At 38.4% G+C, this 24,181-nt stretch overlaps 2 protein-coding genes and 3 non-coding genes across 5 annotated transcripts; 1 reads left to right on the top strand and 4 right to left on the bottom strand.

Moving 5' to 3' along the window:
- Positions 1-1,492: 1,492 nt before the first annotated feature.
- Positions 1,493-6,482, bottom strand: LOC116732946 (piggyBac transposable element-derived protein 4-like). Its single transcript, XM_032583560.1, has 9 exons — positions 6,459-6,482; positions 5,635-5,678; positions 5,330-5,437; positions 4,272-4,350; positions 4,015-4,061; positions 3,599-3,807; positions 3,286-3,363; positions 1,787-3,115; positions 1,493-1,712 (listed from the first exon to the last, which is right to left on the bottom strand). Coding segments are annotated over exons 5-9 (1,659 nt in total). The 5' UTR covers positions 4,057-4,061; positions 4,272-4,350; positions 5,330-5,437; positions 5,635-5,678; positions 6,459-6,482; the 3' UTR covers positions 1,493-1,711.
- Positions 3,884-3,975, bottom strand: LOC116733521 (small nucleolar RNA SNORD14). The gene has a single exon (XR_004342045.1). It is a non-coding gene; the product is annotated as a small nucleolar RNA SNORD14 (small nucleolar RNA).
- LOC116733522 (small nucleolar RNA SNORD14) lies at positions 4,137-4,228 on the bottom strand. The gene has a single exon (XR_004342046.1). It is a non-coding gene; the product is annotated as a small nucleolar RNA SNORD14 (small nucleolar RNA).
- Positions 5,502-5,594, bottom strand: LOC116733523 (small nucleolar RNA SNORD14). The gene has a single exon (XR_004342047.1). It is a non-coding gene; the product is annotated as a small nucleolar RNA SNORD14 (small nucleolar RNA).
- Positions 6,483-7,321: 839 nt separating the features above from the next.
- Positions 7,322-23,094, top strand: trim2b (tripartite motif containing 2b). Its single transcript, XM_032583539.1, has 14 exons — positions 7,322-7,516; positions 13,448-14,030; positions 14,910-15,058; positions 15,896-16,076; positions 16,178-16,437; positions 16,518-16,656; positions 16,924-17,109; positions 17,354-17,549; positions 17,772-17,875; positions 17,973-18,140; positions 18,234-18,402; positions 18,636-18,706; positions 18,787-18,927; positions 19,011-23,094. The coding sequence occupies exons 2-14, from the start codon at positions 13,932-13,934 to the stop codon at positions 19,161-19,163; spliced, it is 2,016 nt and encodes a 671-aa protein (XP_032439430.1). The 5' UTR covers positions 7,322-7,516; positions 13,448-13,931; the 3' UTR covers positions 19,164-23,094.
- Positions 23,095-24,181: the final 1,087 nt, after the last annotated feature.

Here is a 24,181-nt window from a genome sequence, read left to right as displayed (position 1 = left end):
TTGTATACGGAAGATTAGGGCATCTGAAAAAGTCATTTTAAAAAAGATTAAAAGCATCAATGTTAGACGAAGTTTTATCATAAAATGATGCAACTAGCTTTTCCTCCATCATTAAATCAACTTCTGGTAACTTTATAACTTGTGTCTGTTAATACATAGTCTTCATTCTGCTGGTATGACTATTTTCATGTTTACTTTATTCTTGGAATACAAAACAAATCTTAGTCTGACCTGATTTACCATCATACCAGTCATGAAAAGAAAAAGTCTTTCTACCAGAATTATATTTTTCTTTTGCACACTGATCAATAAATGTCACTCCTCACCCAGAAAAAACAACATTTAAAATAAATCTTTAGAAAGTATAACAAGCCATCAGCCAAAACCTTAATAGCCCAGTTGGTTGAAATCTAAAAAGTTCACATATTTAAAAATTTATTCTCAATTAGCTCCATTCAAAAATAATAATCAAAACATTTTCCAGGCCTTTGTTTTGATTGGTCCATGTTAAAGTTAAATCCAGATGAATGACAGCACACAAGATTCTTCAGACAGAAACAAAACACTTTCCTCAGTTTCATTTACAGACTTTATTAAACCTCTTACACCCTCAGGGGGTATAAATAAATTTCTGCCTGACAAAAACACACAAAAGTAAATCACTTATAGCCTCACAGCTATTAGATTTAAGAAGAAACTTTTGACATCTTACCTCTGTAAAGATAAGATGTCATAGAATGGTTTTCTGGTGTCAACACCATTGTAGCTTTGACCCTGCCTGAAATATTAGGGACAAAATATTTTGCATTTTTTTAACCTCGCCAAAATTTTCTTTGAAATAAACATTGCAAAACACTACCAAAATATTATTTATAGCACAAAAAAGTAGTACAGACTTTTAAATCTAAATGTTGTGTAAAAGTATACCAAATTTGGACTCAATCAGATGAATCATATTTATTTTAGAATGGTATTAGTGAGAAATTTCTTAGGCGGAGAGGCCATTTTGGCACATTTATCCAAAAATGTCACCAAACTGTGCCAAATGGGTTTTTTACATCAATACTGGGGGTTTGTTAAAATTAAATAGCTTATTACCATCTAATGACACTTTCTACATATAATATAACCATTGGTCATGACATTTACCCCATTTATATGCAAAATGTACCATTGTGCACAGTATAATATGTATAATAATGATGAACTGAAAACTCTTTCTTTGACTCCAAATAGAAAACTTTTATTGAAACAAGGTAAAACAGTCAAAAATACTTTTTGAAGTAATTTCCAAGAACAAATAAACAATTTTGAAAATCCACCACCACCACCAAAAAAAAAAAAAAAAAAAAGTTCAAAAATAAAAAAAAAACTACACAACTACACTACCACAAACTACAACTTTTTGTGGTAGTCCTCAAAGCAATTTCTGTCTGGCTGAAGACAGAGGGCAACGTTACATTTGGGACAGTACAGTGGTGTTTTTCTCTTACTGCCATTCTGCTTGCACCACACACAAATCCTTCGCTTTTCCTCTGCTGTTCCCCCAAAGTATCTGGGAACTGACCCAGGGCATTTGAATGCACCGGGTTGAGCCGAAAATGATGTGCTTGGTTGAGGACAAGCTGTTTCTCCTTTGGACTCCAGTATGAGCTCCTCCATGAGTTTCTCTCTGAATTGCCGTTGGGAAATGGCCTTTTCCTCTCTTTTTTCTGCAAGCATTTTGAAAATAATGAAACTATTTACAACAGAAATGTCAATAAAATGGTAAAAAAAAGTCTTATACCACTTCATTGTCTTGTTTCTGACTGAGTAGTATTGGATCAGGGCATCAGACAGATCAACTCCTCCCATAAATTTATTGTAGTCTTTCACAGAGTCAGGAACGGGAATATCTTTCACTACCCAGTGCCCTGCCTCTTTGACTCTCCTCTTTACAGTTGCTCCACTGAAAGATTTGTGGAAGGTGCTGCAGACCGCCACCTCCTTGGTGTCCTTCCACTTGTTAAATAGGAGTCCGTCTTTTCTGATCCACCGCATCTCTCCCCTCTGTGCAGATCTTGGAAGGCTGTTCTGTGTTGTTTTGGGGAATCCCACAAGATTTTGCCGGATGGTGCCACATGCAGCAGTGCTGTTTGAAGCCAGTTTTTGAAATAGGTAAGGACTACTGTAGAAATTGTCCACATATAAATGGTAGCCCTTTCCTAAAAGTCCAAAATCCATGAGGTCCATTACTGATGTGGTGCCGAGACCTTCTTCCCGAACAACGGCAGACTTCCCCTGGTAAATGAAAAAATTCCAAGTATAACCAGTCCTGGAATCAGCCAAAACAAACAGTTTATACCCAAACCTGGTAGGCTTGTCCCTCATAAATTGCTTGAAGTCAATTCGTGCTTTACTGGCCACCATCCGTTCATCAATGCATATTTCTCGCATTGGTTGAAAATGAGCCTTGCAGGCAACTCTGATGTCGTCATAAAGTGGTTTCAGTTTAAATAGCCGATCATAATGAGGAGTTCCCTTTTTTTGCTCATTTTCTTCATCTTTTTTGATGTTGGACAGGTGAAGGGACCAAAGGATGGACTCAAATCTGTCACGGGTCATGCAGCTACGTGGAAATGGAAAATTATATGGCCATTTTGTTCGCCAGAAATCTGGCTTTGAAGGTACTTGTACCAGTCCGCTGAATATAATTATGGCTAAAAATTTGTAAAAATCGCCCACTGTCAAAGGTGACCATTTGAATTTTTTTCCAGCTGCAAGTAAACGCTGTGCATTTTCATTTGTGTTTTTGATTATTTCCCGAATGGTGTAGACACTAAAGAAAAGCTTGAACAAGCTCAGGGGTGACCAACTTTTTGTAGAGTCAATCTGAGGTCCTGGGTCTTTCTTTGGAGTAAATAATGGACATCCGGGCTCCGTATCAAGTTCCTCTTTAGTGTGCCAACAATCCTCGCCTTGTTGTTGGTGCGCTGAGGAGCTGACTTTCTGTCGTTTCCTTGCCTTTTTGTGTGTGGTTGTTGTTCTTTTTGGGGCTGGAGCTCTTCTACGCCCTGAAGACCTCAAAGGAACTGGTGGAACATAGTCTTCATCAGCCTCTCCTGCACGATCTCCACTGTGGAAACAGAATGAAATATATTGAAGACTAAATTTGACAAAAAATGACATACTGAAAATGAAGCTGCATCACATAGTCTTATAAAATAAAGCAAAGACACCAATGTTGCACTGTGACAACACATTTCTTATTTTGTAACAATTTTTTTGGCATAATGGACATCTTACCTCAAAGAAGATGAAGAATCACGAGAGGTGGGGGGAGGTTCAGCTCCATCTGAGCTTGATGGTTCGGCTTCCACTTGACTATAAATAAAAATAAAGTATTTGAAGAATTAGAGGTTTATTACAAAGTAATGAACCAAAGTAAACATGAAATCCTTACTAGTAAAATAAAACATATTTTAGTAAAACATAAATAAACAAATAACCACATGGTTTTACTTCCTGCCGTTATTACAAGCATATAATCACAGAAATAAATAAATAAATAGAACCAAAACATCAAATATTTTGTGTGAAATTGCGGGGGAAAACTTACACATCACCGAGATCAAGTCTGTCAGCTGTGTCCGGCTCTTCCTCTTCCTCCTCGTCCGAATCCCACCAGCTATCAGAAGAGTCTTCCAGCTCAACATCGCTCCGAAATATTTCTTCCAGCGTCTCCACATCTGACATCTTCCTCCGCGCCATTGCAGTTGAGCTAATTTTTGCTAGAGTTAGCTCCTGCTTTGATGCCACATCATTATTCCTTAAAAGACAAATGAATAAATCTTTAGTTATGACGTATAAATAAATGATTGTACAATTAAAAAGGTTTTAAAATTCGCTCAGACATCCAAGGAAGATTTGGCCATCTTTGGTCCTTAAGACCTCTGGTGGAAACTACGAATGGCAGGAAAGTCGTCATCACAGCGACCAATCAGACACCTGATAATGTTTTATCACAATACTAACCTGAAGGTTTTCACTGCAGCAGCTGCTTTGATGCCACATCATTATTCCTTAAAAGACAAATAAATAAATCTTTAGTTATGACGTATAAATAAATGATTGTACAATTAGAAAGGTTTTAAAATTCGCTCAGACATCCAAGGAAGATTTGGCCATCTTTGGTCCTTAAGACCTCTGGTGGAAACTACGAATGGCAGGAAAGTCGTCATCATAGCGAAAAAAAACCAAAACAAGTTTAATATGAACTGAATCAAAGGTACCAGTTAGATGAGCAGTTATAGCGGAGAAAGTCCAGCAGCTTCATCATTTGGCAAGAAAATCATCAGGACGACATTCAGCCTGTAAACAGATGAAAACCATTAATTTTCCCCTTCATGGTGAAATCGTTTGAACAACTAAACTGTTATCTGTAATCCAAGGAAGGTTTAGATTGAATTTCTCTCAACTGAAAAATTGTTCCAATACTCAGAACCAGCAGCACTGCCACATTAAACACTCATTTTAAGACTTAGAAATATTCTCAATTTCTAGTAACTAACAATAATTTAGGCAAACTCATTTTTGACGTTCTAATTTTAAAAGACTTTAAAGCAGAGACCTACCTGCCAGTTCTTAAGGTCTAGGAAAGTTTTGCTTTCAAAAAATGTTTTAAATTATCACCCTAAATTCATACTAAGTCATCAGCATTTATTGCTTTCTAACATGATTGCAGAAAACCTGCCTTTGACAGAAGTTTAGAACCCTGTTTTAACAAATGCTGTTCCAATTGACATCCATGTTACAATTATAATTGCATTCAATATTCAGCAGTTTTCCAGAGGCCTTGATTAAAGGTTTCCTATATCTGTAATATGATGGTTCAATGGCGCCCCCTGGAGGTTTGAAAACAAACCTTCACAAGAAAGTTTAGGAAATTGTCCCTCCAAAAAGTGATTTACACTGACTAAAACCGATAATATATATCTATAATGAATAAAGCAATCATCACACAGGTGATTTACCTTAAACATTATCTTTAAAATAAAATGTAATTCCAAAGCTTTTACAGAAATCCTTCACACCAAGTATTTTTTCCATCCATATTAGATTCCTCCCACTTTTTTAAAGCAATTACTTTAAAACAATTTCACTGAGTTAAGGTGGAAACACAGGTAGAAAGGAAAATGTTTATTATGTTCAATAATTTACTTGAAAACTCGGGTTTGATTAAACTTTTATTTGATTATACTTAAAATAAATTCAAATAGTTTTTATAGGCAGAATTTCTCTAGATATTTCAGATTTAACCAAAACAGATATTATATCATTAATACTCTACCTGAGGAGATTCTTTCCTTTCTTCTTCTTCTCCTTAATATATCAGTAGAGGCCCACCAAGCCTCTACGGTGGCTGTGAGGGCCATTTTCTGACCCAACCAACAGAACCCTGTGGAAACAGTTGTTGTCACAAAGGAACCAGAACAAATGTACAGTCTGGTGAGAACAGTAAATCGCTCAGACATCCAAGGAAGATTTAAGCCATCTTTGGTCCTTAAGACCTCTGGTGGAAACTACGAATGGCAGGAAAATCGTCATCACAGCGCAGGAAATGACTGCAGCCAGGATCACATGGAGGAGACTCACCTGGTCTGAGCTGCTGCTGGTTCAACGCTAGCAACGCATCAATCCTGTAAAAAAAAATAAAATAGAGGAGAAATAAACCAAATTATTCAGAGCTACACATCAAGATGCATTTTCCTAATTAATGTAATAAAATAAAGGTAACATAATATGATGTTTGAGTTAATTCGCACATTTTCTAAATGTACGAGTAACAAGTCTGGCTTAGTTTTCTGCTCCTAAAGAGATTTTTCTCAAAGGAAACATTTTATAGGGTTTTGCTACAACGTTTGATTAAAATGATGTTAAATGTAGCTACAAAAAAATGTAAGCAATTATAAATCATGTTATTTTACTAAAATAGGCAATTCATAATGAACACAATTCATTCTTCTGCACATGTTCAGTAAATTAAACTATTATTGTAATAATCTGTAATAATCTAGACATGTTAAGTTTGGTCCATTGCTGAACAGCAAGAAAATCTACAACTTTTATATATATTATACAGGCTGAAGCCACAGAAACACGGCAAAGCTACAAATAAATAATTTTATAGAAAAATTCTGTAAGTTTATCGGTAAAACGCGATGAATTAAACGCAAATTCATCACTTTAAACCCAGAAAGTATCGTGAAATGAGCTCGTGATGCGTCACAACGTGGAGGTGAAAGTTTGCGACAGAGACAAGCGTGAAACAATCCAACTCCATCCACCAAATAAAGTCATCATCTCGTCTTCACATTATCGGATAACGATTAAACGTAGCACATTTAAACAGACTGATATGAAATTATACATTTTAATCTATGAGATAAACAAAAAATCAGCAGTAAAGACAGAGTTACCTGCTCCTCTCGCCTGGCTGTGGGAAAATGACCGAGGCAACGTTCCGTCGCTGCTTAAATACGTCATGGCGGACGGGCGCCGCCTGCCGGACGGGAGGTGAAGTGTGAAAAAAAAAAATCCAATGCTGCAAAATATTGTTTAGATTTATTTATTTATATTTTTTATTTATTTATATTTTTAAACAAAGAACAAAAATATTTAAGAAAGTTTCAGAGATTTATCCAAGGGCATCAAATGTTACATCAAATGTTTATATGAATACATATCGTAAGCAGAATACTTTATATATTTCCAAATATGCTTTTATATTTTAAGTTTTTTTTTTTAGAGTTTTTCTTATGTTTTATGAACGCTATTCTGAGTTAAAATTGGATTGATAATGATAAAAAAGCAGATTTTTCTGCCTTTTAAATGCATTTTCACACACTGAAGTACTTTTTCATTATCTAAAAATATTTCCAGCAGCTACTGAACACCAGATCTGTTTTCTTTTAAATTTTTGATTCTTGAAATTAATTATTGTATTTTTATTCTTTCCTGCTTGGGTTTCTTAGATTTTACTTTTTGTTTTATTATTATTAGTACTTTAAAACCCTTAGTTTTCCTACTGTTTTCTGCTTTTTAAAATTCTAACATATTATATAATGTTCTTGCTATACATAGCGTACCATCTATACATGCAAAAAAAAAAGAGAAAAATCTTGTGACTATTGCAGGTCAAGAGACACTAAAATGAATTGAGAGTCATTGAGAGAGAGTATGTGGACATATGGACCAATCCCCTCTCTCCTTTTGCCTCTATCTTGCTCCTGATTGGATGTTCAAAGTGCAGATTATTTGAGCCCCCTCAGCCTCCATCCCTCCTCCTCCTCGGTGGTGGTTGTTGCTGCTGCAAGCTGCTGGTGTTGCTGTGACGATGATATCCTCCCCCTCTTACACACACATACACACGCAGACGAGGAGGAGAGGAGAGAAGAGGCAGCAAACAAGACGGTATCATGACGCGATGGCTGCAGGCTGGAAAACAGACGCTCCCACTGATGGCCTGGAAAACAGGGTGAGAGCTGGATGCATTTCCTGGGGACAGAAGGATGGATGGATGGATGGAGGGGTGGATGGATGGATGAGTGATCGATGGGTGGAGGAATGTTTGGGGGTGACAGCAGCAGCTGTAGCCTGCCTCAGAGAGGGGGATGATGCAGAGAGGACTGCAGGATGGGAGCAGGGATGGAGGAAATGAGGACGGACCGACTGAATGCAGCGCAAACTGATCAGCTATCTGTGGATAAATAAGTGAGTGTGTGTGTGTGTGTTTGGTGTGTGTGCTGTCAGGCCTGCATGCACACGCTAGCATCCTGTCTGCTAACAGAAACAGAAGGTACGTCACTTCTCTGAAGTGAAACTGAGGTCTCATCACAGCGACATATTCTGTTTATAGGAACATGCAGCTCCTGCAAAATTCAGATGGATCAGTGATCAGATGCATCCGATCAACTGATTCTGTAAAAAAAAAAAGATGTTTAAAGCTGGAAAATCCAGTTGAGTGAGAAGAAATGGATGCAAAATAAGCCAAATAGAAAAACACGACTGAAAATATCACTAAAAATATACAAACATCAACATAAAGGGGAAAATATAACTTATCATGAATTCAACAATAATTGCAGGTAGGAAGAGATGCAGAAGAAAAGACAAATCAATTCAAAATAAAGTCGATAAAGAAGCACAAAAGCTTCATAAACAGATTCAGATTGATTTCTAAAAAGCAGCTGATGGATAAATGTTAAAATGACAGAACAGTTGGACTTAAAACTCTGAATAAAAAGTTGTTATAAGAAGATAAGAACAAGAAAACAAGTAAAAAGAAAACTTGAATTAAAAATAGGATCAAATCGACTAGAAAGAGACAAAACACTAGAAACGAAGCAATAAAATGGCTCAAAATATTACAAAAAGATGCAAAAATGGCAACAAATGAGACAAAGCAACTTTAAAAACATAAAAAGAAAAAATAACAACTGTAATATCGTTCATTTGTTTCTTTTTATCATGTGGATTTTTAAAATAAATGTTACAGATTGGCTTTCATTTTGAAGTGTCAGATTATTTTACTGCATTTCAGGATTCTTCCAGATCTTTACCATCCAAACAGCTACAAATGATTATCAATAAAAATTAAAACACATCAGTTAAGCCACTGTGAAAGTATACAGTCATTTTTTATTGCCACAGAATAAAATTATTACATGCAGAACCTCTTTCTGAATCCCACACAGATATTAAAAAAACACTGCAGAGATGCTGGGATATTTTATACCTTCAACACTTACAGTAGCAAAAATGAAGCTTCTTATTGATTTCATCCCAGAAAGGGAGAAGAGGAAGAGTATGAGTGGGACCAGTACGTGATGAATGAGTGATTACAACACAGAAAAACAGAAAGTGGACACGAACATTCCCGTGGGAACGTCAGAGGAGACGGATCAGATGAACCCAGTGTGTGTGTGTGTGTGTGTGTTGTGTTTTCTTTGTCTGATTGCCACCTTTTTGTTGATTTATCGACTTGCTACCAGCAGGTTTCCCTGAAATTAGTTTTTATTGAGCTTTGCAATCAGGTGATGGAGCCTCGTCTGCTGATCCAGACAGAAATAAGCAGTTTTTCAATTAACTGAGTGAGTTCTGGTTGGTCAGACGAAGCTCATTCAGTCATGAATGAACCAGATCGCTGCAAAACCCCTGAAATTAAACAGAGATTAACCCCATTTTCAAAAACTGGATATTAAAATGTTATTTGCTCCAGAAGGAGAAAGTATTTTCTCTTTTACTTGTTATGAGGGGTCCCTCAGGGCTCTGTTTCAGTCCCCATTTTTATCTCATTGCAGAAATTTACTCAATCAATTCCTGACATTTAATTGAAGAGAAGTGACCTTTTCTCACAAGAAAAGGTCCAGTCCTTCGGCCTGTTGCTGATTTGGTGAGATTTATGTGATAATCAAGCCAGTATGTAGGTGAAACAATTTAGCAGAAATGTCAGCAGCTTTAATGTAGTGAATTAAACACACAACGTCCATCGGACGTGGATGACCTTTATGTTTAGTTTTTGAAATCAAACATTGACCTTAAACACAAACTTGTGGAACTGATTTGGGAACTAAAGTCTGAAATCAGCTCTAAATCCAAGACTAGATGAGACGTTTGGTACCAAACTTCTCAAATTCTCAGAGTTTTCATGCTTCTTGTAGGAGATGATGCCACCATGATAAAGAGGCGCAATACGTCTCATTCTGAGTTAAACACTGACCTTTTAAACTCTCATTTAAAATAAAACTCAGCCACAATTTAGTACCAAGAATTATGAATTTCCCTATATAATTCTGTATATATGTGAATAGATGTCAAATGTCAGTTGCCTTCATAAGTATATTGGAGTATTTACTGGTTGTTCTGTTGTAACTGTTGTACGTTAAGAGCAACTGGAATTGTTTCTGGTTGCAGAACAGAGATGATTATGCTTTTAGGCTTGTGTGGACACTTGAAATCCATCTTATCTTTTTCTGTGTCACTAATAAACAAAAGCTCTTCCGGCAGACTGGTCCTCGAGTGCTGCCTCTGCAGATGTGTGTGTGCCATGTGTATATGTTGCAGAGCTGACCTGAAAACATCCATCTGATTGTGTTTTCATGAGTTTTATCAGTGAGAGTCAGCTGCCATGAGGCACACCAACAGGTTAGACCACTATTGTTCTGGTGTTTCTGTTTGGTGATCCTTTTGTTGAGCGTCCTCAGCTTTCATCGGTCCAGTAGGTTTCCCATTCTTTAAATGGTGTGTCTGATTGCTTTAAGCCAAAGTAATGACAACCACATTTATAGCCGTACCCCATCTAAAGTAGAGACAATAGATGACTGGATAGATAGATAGATGACAGCTGCAAAACAGTTGTTTCAGGAAGAAAAAGAGCCAGTCTGTGCAGCAAAGATAAGTTCAAGTAATAGCTGAAGACACAAAATCAGATACAGGGACTTTGTACACCAGCTATGTTATTAGGTACACATGTTAGTGCAAACAGAGAATCAGCAAATCCTGTTGTAACGTCTCAAAACCTTCAGGTATCTAGAAGCAACAAAGACAACCAGCAGAAGTTCAAACTGAGCATCAGAAAGGAGCAGGATGGAAGTGGCTCTGATCGTCTCATAGTTATTGGTGTAGAAAGTATTGATCTTTAACAAAGTAAAAACACCCAATGAGCGGTAGATGAGGACCAAAATAACCCATCAATGTCAGAGGAGAATGGGCAAACTGGTTCAAGATGACAGAAAGGGAACACCAGCTTAAATGAGAACTTATTACAACCAAAGCATGCAGAATGCCATCCCTATATTCATGACATTGAAACACATAAGGTTACAGTTCACACAGATTCTCCAAAAATCAGAGTCTCAATTCAAAACTTTAAATCATTTCATAAAAATCCTGAAACAACATTTTCTGGAGTTAAACAATCAGCTCCTCTCAAACATCCCTCTGAGTTTCTCCTTTGTAAAACCCAAAACAAGGAGGCCTTGAATTGTCTGCAGACCCGTAACAGCCACAGACCGTCGCCAGACACACAACCCACTGCAACAGAGAGTCCCACAATCCTTTGCTGCATTGTAATATCAGAGCATGAGTGAATGGAGATGTGGGGGTGTGTATCCTGAAGATTTCAGAGGAATCCTTCTGCTGTATGATGTGTGTGTGTGTGTGTGTGTGTGTGTGTGTGTGTGTGCTGAGCAGATGTGTGTTTCAGACGTTAGGAGTGTGTTTGTCTGCAGGATGTGAGGCTGATCAGAACATCTCAGGGGACAGAGGCGTTTGAACTGGATTACAAGCAAAATCACGCCGAGCTGCAACCCCTCCCCTCTATGAATTATTCACCAGAACATTGGGCCTCGTGTTTTTACAGAGAACCTGGAACAGAAATTGCTTGGCTGGCAGAAAAACAATCAACAGACAGATCTAAGGAATCAAACCTGGTTGTTGAAAGTTGTTACCTGCAGAACTTCCTGCTGCTGAAATTCATATTTTAGACATATTTTCCCGTTAGAGGTTTGATCTCCTCCTGACTGAGGCCCAGACAGATTTCTTGTTCACACCTAACCATCATCATCATCACGATGTGTGCATCGCTGATGAAGAGGGGAGCCGGCGACCCAGAATGCTCTGCATCGTCAGTGTGAACTCATTCACATGCTGAAGGATAAATATAGGGTTCTGGGGATTAAAGAACCCGCCGCCGCTTCACATTTTTTCTTCCATTTCTTCTCGATGGTTGGTGTCACCACACCCCCACTCGCTCTGTGCAGTCTGTTGCCATGGAAACCCCAACCTTCCTCCCTCCCTTCCTGTTTTTCCATCACTTTGAAGTCGGTTCGGTGACCTACATTAAAAGCTCTTTATTAGTTTTTGACTTTACAAGTTCATTCTGAGGATCATAGCATGGCAGAGGCTTTCCCTGCTCTGCGGACCGAACCGTCAGGGAGCCACCTGAGCTGTACATCAGTCTGAGAATTGATTCATCTTTGCTCTGCTGTCATTTCTTCAGTGCATACAATAACTCCTGTCGCTGTGTGTTTTAAACGTGTCTTTGTCGGTTTTGTGTGAGCAGTGAGTTAGTAGAGCTAATTCAGAAGAAGAGAAACGGTGATTGAAGCAGATTGAAATCGATAAATCCCACAGATAGCGAGTGTAATCCAGCCATCCATCATCCATACCTGCTGGCGTCTACCTCTTGGAGAATTACCGTCGCTGTCATGTTTTTGTCAGTGGAACGAAGACAGAATACTTGGAGAGAATCCAATGCATGCAAGGAAACACTGCAAACAACTGCACAACCTTTCAGACCTTTCTGGATTAATGTTTGCTAAAACAAATGTCTGATGAAAATCCCAGATCTTATCTGATGTCGTTTTTATTAAACATCACATCAGTTTCCCCCTTTGCCAACTTAAACCTCAGATTTCATAACCTAAAGTTTTTATTTTGGCCTTTTTTTTTCTCTACTTTGTGCCTCTATACGTAAACCAACGTTGTCACTTTATTTATAACTGTAAAGTAAATAACTCTAAAAATCTCATCTACAGTTTATTGTAACCATACATTTCTGAAACCTTTGTTTAGTTTGTTCATATTCAACGTATTTAGGTTGTGATCCCTGTTTGGTCAATCAGTCTCCTGGTGATAGATTACTAATTGTAGTCATAACTACTTTACCTGGCAACAGATGATGAGTAAAATGTGGAAAACTACTTTAAAGGTGGACATGAATTTATGGCTGAAGCATGGAGGGTAGAAAATACTGTTTGTGGCAGAAAGCTTCAAAAGTCAGTCACAAAATGACTAAAACTACAAATATGAAATGGAGGGCAGCCGGATTATTGATTCTTTTTCATGTTCTCCTGCTAGTTTAGCATATGAAAGGATGACTGTTGGAATATCTGGCAGATTTTCAGACATTGTAAAATTTCAGTGCTTCATTGTTAAATGATCAAGTGATCAAAAGTAAAAAAGTAAATTTCAAAATACACGTCAAATATCAGCAGAGCAAGAGAGCAAATAGATTCAGGCATAAGTAGACTGCCACCTGGTGGCTGTTAGGTGAACTGCAGGAAGAAGCGTTTCAGCTCAACCTTCATCCTTATTAATGCAAACCTCACAGCTGCTTCCTGCTCAGGCCTGCAGAGGGGCATTATGGTGATAACGGGTCTGGGGATTATCCGCAGTACTGAATAAAATATAAAATTAATTTTGTATACCCTTTATCTGCTAGCATGATAACACATCAAAACACAAAGGACTAAATTATTCCTTATCATAAAACAGTGTGAGCCAACCTGCTGGTGTCACTGATGCTGTTCAAATGAAAGCATGTGGTCAAGATTTTAATTATTTCTCTATATTTCTTTATCTAAATCTTTAACTCTTGTCATTCTTTTCTATTTTTCTCCTGCAGGAATCAGTGGATTCATCCTCAGTCCTCTTCAAATGAAGTCAATTGAACTGATTATACTTGAATCATTCCTGAAGGGAAACAATCTGCTTCTCACCTTCTTCTTTTCGGTGTTTCAATGGATAAATAACCATCTGGAATCATCTGGATTTACATGGAATCCATGTTTAATCAGGAATGTGGGGCAGAAGACTCTCAGATCTACAGAAGAATAACGTTGATGTGGATTATTGACTAAAACCAATCAAAACTAAGAGCAGTGCAGATCTTTTTAATGTTCAGAATGTGCCAACAGTTTCTACTGGACTGTTTTTCTCCTTTCTCCTGCATGTAAAATGGAGTAAAAAACAAAAAGAGTCGGGAAAAAGAACCTGTAAGAAACCAAAGCAACAAACCCTCTGCTTGAAAGCAAAGCGTCTTCCCCTGGCTGCGGTGAGGACGGAGGGGTGTGTTTGGAGGTTCCCCCCCAGCAGGCTGCCGCGCGCAGATGGAGGCCCACCAACACTCCCCAGATAGCAGCAGTGAGGAGTGCACCGTCCTGGAGGCTGCGCCCAGCAAGAACAGCTGCCTGCAGCATGCAGGGAAGGTAAGAACACCTTCGAGATCACATCAGGTTGAACTTTACCAACACATGAACCAAACAGGACATTTACAAAAGACAAAATATAATAAAAATATAAAAGGAAGGGAATAAAAACATTATAAAAGAATATTAAACCAAAAAATACAACAGTATTTATATCAGAGTTTCCTGATATGTGTACCTTGATAATAAAATATGTGAAATAGATATAATGTGTACAATTATACAAAATGAATTCATGTATTAATCCTAATGGCACCAAATTAACATGAATAGTAATTTATTTAATGATGCTTCAGATGTAAGAGGGGTGGGTGTAAAAATAACACTTCTACACTTTTCCAGATATACTTTTCTATTGTTCCTTTGTTTTGTTTGCTTTTGTTTTAAATTTATTTTGTTTGTATATTTTGTTTATTCTTTTGTTACACTAAGTTCAATAAAGTCAAACTACAACTGAATTTGACCTTTGAGAAGTAATATTTTCCCTACTTCCCTCCATTAAAGGTGATGAACTACCTGGCTTGGATTATTCAAACTCTCACCTCCTTCCATATCTTTTAAAGGGGCAATTTTATGTATTTTTCATATTGCCTTTTTATAGCACAATCAAATAATTATGCTACATTCAGTTGTTATAAAAATGCTATGTATATACCAAACATGACTTAACATTTTTTATTTTGCAATTCACTGCCTTGAACTTGGGCCTCTGTCTCTTTCAAAAGCTCCTGCTCTTTCCGACACACAAAACTTTAATAAAACCTCCCTTTAAATCAGGTTATAATCTATTTGAGCTTGAGTCTGAAAAATCAACTAAAAGGCATAAATTTGATGGGATTATGAGATGTATAGTTAATTCATCACTATTTGTGCCTGCAGGTGGCTGACCTGTACTGCTCGGCCTGTGAGTGTGCCCTGTGTGAGGACTGCTTACCTGCCCATGAGGATCACCCCAAGGTGGCGCTCAGCCAGGCTCTGGAGCAGCACCGGAGCCGGCTGCAGGAGAGACTCGGGGCGGTCCAGAGCAGGTACCAGCAGAGAAACCCCGAAGACCACACATGGACATTTATATGCTAATATTTCTGTTGTGATCTAAAATATGAAAAGGAAAGAACATAAATGAGGTACAGCTAGAGTGGGGGTAACCAAAGTTACCAACACCTCTGGTGTTGGTAACTATCACCAGGGAGAGAACTAAAACATGCAGAATGGCCCTTTAGGACTGATGCTTTGTTCCAGTTGTACTCATAAATGCTAAATTCTGACTTTCCAGTCACTGGAACGCCCCACAAACTGGGATTTCCCACTGGGAAACTGGAGCAACCCCAACTTCCCCCAGTAATGACTTGTAAGGCTGACTTTGCGATTCAATATGGCCGCTCCACACATCAATAGTAGGAAGATGTGGTGGAAACATGTTTATTTTACAAGACACAATGTAAAAGTGAGTCTAAAATCATTGTTAAATGTATCGCCTGAAGCTCTAACCTGAGCTAATTAAAAGTGATGTTTGCTAATGGAAATTAAAGATTAAAATGATGTTTGTAAGGGCTACAGTGTCTGTGGACGTTGCCATATTGAAATTCCAACTTCTTAATTAAAACTATTTTACCTTGAATCGGATGTCAAATCCAGCTCTGAGTTCCCACTTCCCAGTAAACCGGAACACATCGTGGTTTGGGTCTCTGAGCTGGAGACACATTTGCAAATGGAGAAACACTGACATCTGGTGGCCATATGGGGAAAAACAACATGAAGGGCACAAGATTTAAGTATTTGCTGATTGTTTAAGAATGAAATACATGAAATAGAGAAAAACAAGAACAGTTTAGTATGAAATTATCCTTTTCCCTCCTCCTCTGCAGACTGCCCCAGATTTCAGATGCTCTGTCCCTCGTTACGGAGATTCTCCAGCAGCTGAACAACCAGAGAGCTTCCATCGAAGAGGACATCCAGTCCAGCTTCGAGGACCTGCACAAGCAGCTGGACGTTCGGAAGAGCGTCCTTCTGATGGAGCTCGAAGTCACATATGGGCTCAAACAAAAGGTGCAGACAGATGTGACAGAGTGTATTTGCCAGTCATTTGGACTCTGACTTTGCAGGAAGAGAAACTTGGAAGTATTGAAGAATGATCTATCTGTCTTTAGGTCCTCCAAGCCCAGATAGACAACCTCACGCGTGGAGACGGGGACATCACGGCCACCTGCACCCAGACGGAGGAAGCTCTGGCTGAGGAGGCGAGCGTGGCGACGCTGGAGGTGGAGCATGAGCTGGAGGAGAGGCTGAAGGAGCTGGCCATTCTGAGAATGCCGTGCCAGCCAGAGGAGAACGACCAGCTGGACCTGGTGATGGAGACAGATGGACTGAGGAAGTCCATTCACAACTTGGGGACCATAGTTACAACCAGGTGACGATACAAACAGAAAATACAACAAAACGCTGATTATTCTGTATCTAACCCTGCTCTAATCCTTATTTATCCCTCAGCGCTGTGGCAAGTCAGAGTGAAGCCATGGGCACCGGCTTGGAGCAGTGCATTGTGGGACATCCTGCTTCAGTTACTATAGTAACAAGAGACAAGTCAGGAGGAGCCTGCAAGAGTGGCAATGCCATCTTATCAGCTGAGGTTTGTTTCAGAAAATCAAAAATCAAAATACAGACAGAGGGAAAACCTAAGCACACCTCTACTGGGTTTAAAGAAACTGAGGAAAATACTTAATTATTTGAACTTCAGCAAATGTGTCCATCTCTATATATCAAATAATACTTCTTGTTTGCAGATGTAACACAATGACAGCAACTGAGAAGGAATAAACCAATCTACAAATTGACTGGATGACTTTATTTTGTTGATAGCGTTTCAGAAAATTCAATAAAACGTGTGTGGATGCAGGTATTCACCCCCGACGGCAGCATCGTTGATGGCGAGATACTGGACCACAAGAACGGTACATATGAGTTCGTCTACACGGTGCCCAAGGAGGGCAACTTTTCTCTGGCTCTCCGTCTGTACGACCAGCACATCAAAGGAAGTCCCTTCAAACTGACCGTCACCAAGGCGTCCGAGGTAGAGGTCGAGGTGGGTCGGCTAACCCGGGTGAACCTTTACAACGTAGGATCAGTGGTTTATAGAACTTTTGTAACTTTCATAGAGTATGTTTACTTATATATACAGATATATATATTAAGGAAAATATTGAAAAATAATTCAGTTTGCTCTACGATGCCCAAAAATTCAACCCACACTTTCAACCTATCATTCATGAAACATATTAAGATTAACACTAATATCTATTGTTTTCTTTTCTCTGTGGGTTTTCTAGGTGTCTCCATCCACCACCACAGCAACTAACTCGGCAGCCAATGCCACCCCGTCCACAGGCTCCTCTGACGGGACAAAGAGGCGAGGAAAGTCGCCCGGCCAGAAGAAGAAAGGTTCCAAGAGGGCCAGCAGCGCTCTGGGAACCCCACGACGAAAAACTCAGAATCCCATCGAGGACGACCTCATCTTCAAGATTGGTGAGAAAACTTGAAACAATTCCCTCTTGAACATAAAATCTGGGCCACCAATCTGGATGTCTAGAATGGTAGACATGCTAGAAGGAGCTAAAAAAGAAGGCGATGCTTGGTACAAGTTCACAGACTCAGGAGGCAATGACTTCGGGTCAATAGTTAGAACCTTAATTAGCAACACAATGGACAACGTCTTGGGCTTTAGTAAAATGTTCTTCTCTTTTTCAGGAACTAAGGGTAGAAATAAGGGTGAGTTCACCAACCTTCAAGGAGTGGCTGCCTCTTCCAGCGGTAGGATTCTGATAGCTGACAGCAACAATCAGTGTGTTCAGGTATACTTCAGTTCCTCCAGTCTTGACAACTCACAAAGGTAAATTCAATGAAACCTAAGTTTCAGGTTGCAAACTCAGAAATTCATTTGATCCTCAGATTTTCTCCAACGAGGGTGAGTTTAAGAGTCGTTTTGGGGTGCGTGGGCGATCTCCTGGCCAGCTGCAGCGGCCAACCGGGGTCGCTGTGCACCCGAGCGGTGACATTATTATTGCTGACTATGATAACAAATGGGTTAGCATCTTCACGTGCGAGGGCAAGTTCAAGGTAAGTTGTTCAGTTCCTCAGTACTGACATTTCTTTCCATCATGACTGCTGAGGCATATTTTGGACATAACTGGTACATCTGTTGTGTCCAAGGCGAAACTTGGCTCAGGGAGACTCATGGGGCCAAAAGGTGTGTCTGTGGACCAAAATGGTCATGTGATTGTAGTCGACAACAAGGCGTGTACAGTCTTCATCTTCCAGCTAACCGGCAAGCTAATTGCTAAGTTTGGGAGTCGGGGGAATGGTGACAAGCAGTTTGCAGGTAAGCCGGATTCTCCATTGAACTGCTGTGTAAATTAAAAACTGTCTGTTAGAGACTCCTGTAAAACTAAGTATGTGTGGAGTTTACTTTAATTGTTCAGTTCTACACACCTTGTAAGACAGTGCTGAAGAACAGCTTTCATTTGAAGCTTTTAATCTTTTGGCTAATCCTTTCATGAAGGGAAGACATTTTGATATAAAACATCTGATTGCTTCCTTGTTCTCGTCTTGAAGGTCCACACTTTGCAGCAGTGAACAAGAATAATGAGATCATCGTGACAGACTTCCATAACCACTCTGTCAAGGTACGCAACCAATTACATTCACCCCCTTGTTTAGAGTCCAGTCAATCACTGAACATAATCTGATGTCTTTGTGCTGTCAGGTTTTTACCACTGAGGGAGAGCTGGTGTTGAAGTTCGGCTCAAACGGGGAAGGAAATGGCCAGTTCAACGCTCCCACTGGTGTAGCTGTGGATGTAAATGGGAACATCATTGTAGCTGACTGGGGCAACAGCAGAATACAGGTACAACACTGATTTATGGCGTTTATGCAGCATATTAGCAACAGACCCCAGTCATGTTTCTCATTTTCATTTAATTTTCTCAGGTTTTTGATGGCAGTGGCTCCTTCCTGTCCTACATCAACACATCAGCAGACCCGCTGTACGGCCCACAAGGCCTGGCGCTGACCTCGGACGGTCATGTGGTGGTCGCCGACTCTGGTAACCATTGCTTCAAGGTCTACCGCTACCTACAATGATAAAGACTTAGGAGAGGAGAACAAGGAGGCCAGTGGTGAGAGTGGAAAGCTAAAGCTCACAATGTTTAACTCCATCTATCCATTGCATGAACTTGTCCTGATGGATTAACTGAAGGAAAGAAATGCCAAGGAAAACGTTCGGCCTCCGTCCTTACATGACCTGAACTTCAGAGGAGATGTCTGATCTTGGTGATGTCTGGAGGAATGAAGCCAGAATGGAATATAAAGGTGAGATGTTGCCTCTCCAGAAACGTATTTCTGCAGTACTTTGCAGAAATGGATTCCTGTTTTTAATGAAAGATGTCTGCCTTCACCTATAGCGGAAAAGATTGACCAGCCAAGTAATGAATACAAGTGGAAAATTAATGGTTGCAAAAAAGGAAGAAGACGTACTTTGGAAATCTTGCATATTAAATCTATGTTGTGAATGTTGGATTGACGAAATGTCAGTGGCATAAATGCAGATGTCGAAGTAATTTGGTGGGAATGATTTGAATTATTGACAGTTTGACAATGTTCTGCCTTGATGTATTGTATGTAAAAGACAAAATAATGTCTGGTGAGGTAAAAGGGGTCCAGAGCTTTGACTTTTCTCAGTTTATTGTTCTAAGACTTCATATCAACTGATCAGATTGTCTTTAAGCAAAACAGTCAGCTTCAACTGATCAAGTTTTCAGTGGAGGCTTGATGGAAATGTAAATATCTGGGCAAGATTACGACCCAAGGAATTCCACTCAATTTCACTAAATTAAAGCATTATGAGAGGATTAGGGTCACTGTAGATTAAAAAATATTAATATGGCCACAGAGCAGTCAATTTTACATATTTACTAGAAACATGGTGGATATTCTCTAATGTGGGGTAAAGTTGTAAAATTAAAGGCAAACAATTATCAATATTAAAACTCAGAAATTTTAATGGAAAACCTCAGAAGTTTACCAAGGGTTAGGGACCTCATCCGTCTTTTACTACCTGAGACCCTCTCTAAAAACTCTTATAATTACCTATTATAATAGTTCAAACACCAAATATACCTTAATATGCATTAATACGCACAGTGGAAACCGTCCCAGCAGTACTGGTGATGCTAACATCCATGGTCTTCAAGGTACAGCTAACGAAAATAAACAGCGCTATTGATCAATGCATCAACATATTTAAATTCTCTAAGCTCTATTTTCTTTTGAATACTTCAAACATGCGTTACAAAAACGTCAAAAAAAAATAGGAACATTTTCTGTGATATTTCCACCAAATAAAAAATCCATAAAAACTGAGGTGTGAATAGGAGGGTCCACTCTATAAGAGTTTTTTCTCTGTGGCCACATTTCTTTATTTTATCATGTACAATGCTCCTAACAGTCGGCAAACTACAGACCAATGGCAATACTCCAACCTCCATTTTCAAAGTGATGACTCTGGAGACATTCGATAGATTTGGATTAATTCCTCCGCCTTGGACCACTTTTAGCTTGTTGAACATTGTTTGTACATATGGATTGTTTTAATTATGGAATGTTTATTTCTCCCATAAGATTGAATCCTTTAAAAATCTTCAACAATAGATTCATCATTATAAACAACTGCTTGTCTGACTGTTTGACTCGTGGAATGGGACTTTCGACCCACAGCATCGTCTCTGTGCTTGGCGCGTGCGGTTGTGTGTTACACAGAGGAATGAAAAAGCTCTATAAATCTATCTTATATATTTATGAGAACATTTCTAACATTTCCGGGTAAATCAACATTTCAAATCGTATATCTCTGCTTGTTGTCTTGGCAACTGTGAAGAGAAGGCGGGGCTTCTAGAATGTTCAGATTTGGGTTTTTCGTTAATGTCCACGGTTCTAGAGCGCGTTTAGAGTTCTATCGAGTTTCAACGTCAAACTGTAGAATTTCACACGTCATTTCATGTGGAAACATTACCCCAGTGTTGGAGAAGCATGCTCTTGTTATCACCGTTTGCTTCCATTCAAGCATTTAGAAGTCATGTTGCCTTCTGTTGAAATATTTAGGATGCACCAAATGTGGACCGTTCAGGGACACTGCGCTGCAGAATGTACTGAGGATAGCCCAAAACTTGGTCTGATGGTTTAAAGCAGCGAAATTTCAAAAACAATGTTTTCCAAAGTGAAGATTTAAAGGAGACAACATCAATACTTGTGTTATGCATGCAAAAACTACACTGATCTTGCAGCTTATTGGGTTTTGTTTTCCTTTCTGTGAGATTGTAGATAATGTCCTGGAAAGATTGACTACTGACAGGAAATTATATGGTCCACTCACATAGAGTTTTACCATGACAATAATAAATTGCTTATTTTGCTGACAGTCATCATCCAGCAACATATCCAAATTTCTAAAACTAAAAACCAATTAATTTGAGTCACTATTTTTGCAAAATTGCATAATTAACAGAGTATTTTCTTGTATATCTTAATAAACTGCCTGAACACTGAATTAGTCAGCAGTCCTGGTAAATTATCAATATATTCACAGCTCCTGCATCGATTTTTTTAAATGCCCATCTATTTTTACTGCATATTGTAGAGGTCGATTCCTCTCTCAATGGTCTGCAGTTATGATGCCAATCTTAATTTTTAATGTCTCTTGAGATACTGTCTCATTAGCACAGAGAAGAACAATACTGGTGCTGAGGACTCAGTGAATATCTTCCAAGGCTTTTACAACCTGTCATAAACCAGTTAGCTGCCATTTAAAATACGTCAGCATTGAGCTAAAACATTTGAAATATTGTCATATCTTCCAGTGGTTTACACAATACCTTGATAAATCAAAAATAGGAAGTTATTCTCTTCATCATATCTAGGCTTGACGATCCCAGTGACAAATGACTTTCGTTTATTATTTGCTATTTATTTGGTTCTTTATCTTGCAGTTTGATTGTTTGTTTCCACCATGTGCTTTGAACTTCTTAAGTGCCCGTATTGTTTTGATACATTTCATCAAGTTGTCTGAATCAAACTGCGATTTCCTCGCCTGTTGTGGTTGGAATAATTGTGCAGTCTTATTTATTTTTATTTATTTAATTTTGAAAATAAAGTTGTCTTAAAGGAATAACACAAAAGTTAACCAGTTTGAAAACCATTGCACCTCATGGTTAACTAGCTAGCTAAAACTAGCTTCTACCATGTTAGTTTTAGCTATTTTGGTTAAAACTAGCTAGCTAACTAACATGGCAAACCAGCTAAAACTAGTTAGCTAGCTAATACTAGCTAGTTAACCATGGGTTAAACACTTACTACAGCTCACTGGATAGAATCGATGTTGTCAAGCCTTTAATTACAAGTACAACTCATTCAGTCTCTTTTAAATGCTAACTAGCTTGCGGCTCTTCAGTCCACTCACGCTAGATTTACTGTAACCATCCAACAATTGCATGTTTGTCAGAATAAATAGATTAAAATTAGAGTTCTCATCAATCTGTTGTTTCTTTTTCTATTTTGTGCTGATTGTCAGTTTGTGTAACTGGATTTTCTGATTGTTAGCAAACAAAAGTGCTGCTACGTCTGAGAGGTTTTTTTTGTCTCTCATTGAGCTGGAATGAGTTTTTTTCTTGTCAGTGGAGTTAAAATTAGGTTATTTCCTAATTTAATCCTTGTTTGCTGGATATTCAGCCTTATTATGTGTAAATAATGAATGTGGATAAAATGATTGAATTTCTTTCATGAACTTGGTTTGAAATATCCTATAAAACGAATCAGGTCCGTAACAAAAATACCTTTGATAACGTCATAAAAGTGATTGTTTAATTTCACAATGAAAGCCCGGACTGTAACCAGCTTCATGTACTGTTATTGCCTGTTCTTACTCTCTGTAACTACTGTCTGTCATGGCTGTTCATGTTTAAGGCCCATATCTGGATATTCACACACACTCAACACTGAAATAAAACATTGGTTCCTCTTGTTTTGGTTTATTTTATATATAACATATAATTTCAAGGGAATTTTTAAATATTTTTTGCTATTTTCTTCTTTTCTTTGAATACCAAGTGTTTAATATATAACATTAAGATAAAAATAGATTCAGAACTTGAACAACAAATATCAGTGTTATACATTTATGCATCTCTTCAGTCCATGTCCATGTGTATGTGGATATTTACTAAGGAGTTCATCCAATGATCACATTTTCTTGCTCTTGATCATTTGCCAACTAGAAGGCAATCTTCACAGCCTCTCATTCATTTTGCTGACCTCCAGAAAAACTTCTCCTGTTGACAAAGATCCTCTAATATCACCGAGAAAAGTCAAGGTAAAAACCCCACAAATGAACAACATAGTGATAACAGTGCAAATGTAAACATACTTATTAGTCTTTTGATTTGGTCATTTGCATCAAACCAGACTATAAAAAGTGATGTTATATTCATTAATATCAGATAACAATACACAAGATTTATTTTCCATTTGCATATTCAAAAGATACAGCATGCAAACAGCAAAACCTCTCTGTGAAAGACCTATTATTCTGCTTTGCATGTTTCATAAGCATAAATGTATCTGGAACAAAGGAGATGATGGCCGACCTCTCATTTCAGCTGGGAGTCATTTTCATAGTCATTAATTATCTCAGTTTACTAAAAGGTCAGATGTTTTCTCACTTCCTGTCATTGACTTCAGGTTGACAGAAAAACTTACCAAACAGACTAGGATGTTTTGGGTTTCCAGCAGTGGCTCTGTTTTTTTTTTTTGCACCACTTTCTACTTGTAAAGAGCAGAAACAGCTTCCTGTGGCAGACATTTTATTTGTTGATTCCTTAGTTGTGATATTTTCAAACCAGGTGATGATTGAAAATGTGAAAATCGACACATCAAACGTCTACAACTTCCTAAGACAATGGATCAGCTGATGACTCTTATTAAGGATCATACTTACATTAGGATAAAGTTTTATCATGTTATCAGTGACTGCAACACAAACCTCTGCTATCATTTGAGCATTTCAAGGTTTCAGAGTTTTACTTTTTGAGATGATCAAAAACAGATCTGGT

The sequence above is a fragment of the Xiphophorus hellerii genome, chromosome 14 (assembly GCF_003331165.1).
Source record: "Xiphophorus hellerii strain 12219 chromosome 14, Xiphophorus_hellerii-4.1, whole genome shotgun sequence".
Taxonomy (NCBI): Eukaryota; Metazoa; Chordata; class Actinopteri; order Cyprinodontiformes; family Poeciliidae; genus Xiphophorus; species Xiphophorus hellerii.
Note: the sequence above shows the minus strand (reverse complement) of the source record. Positions and strands in the feature narration are given on the sequence as shown.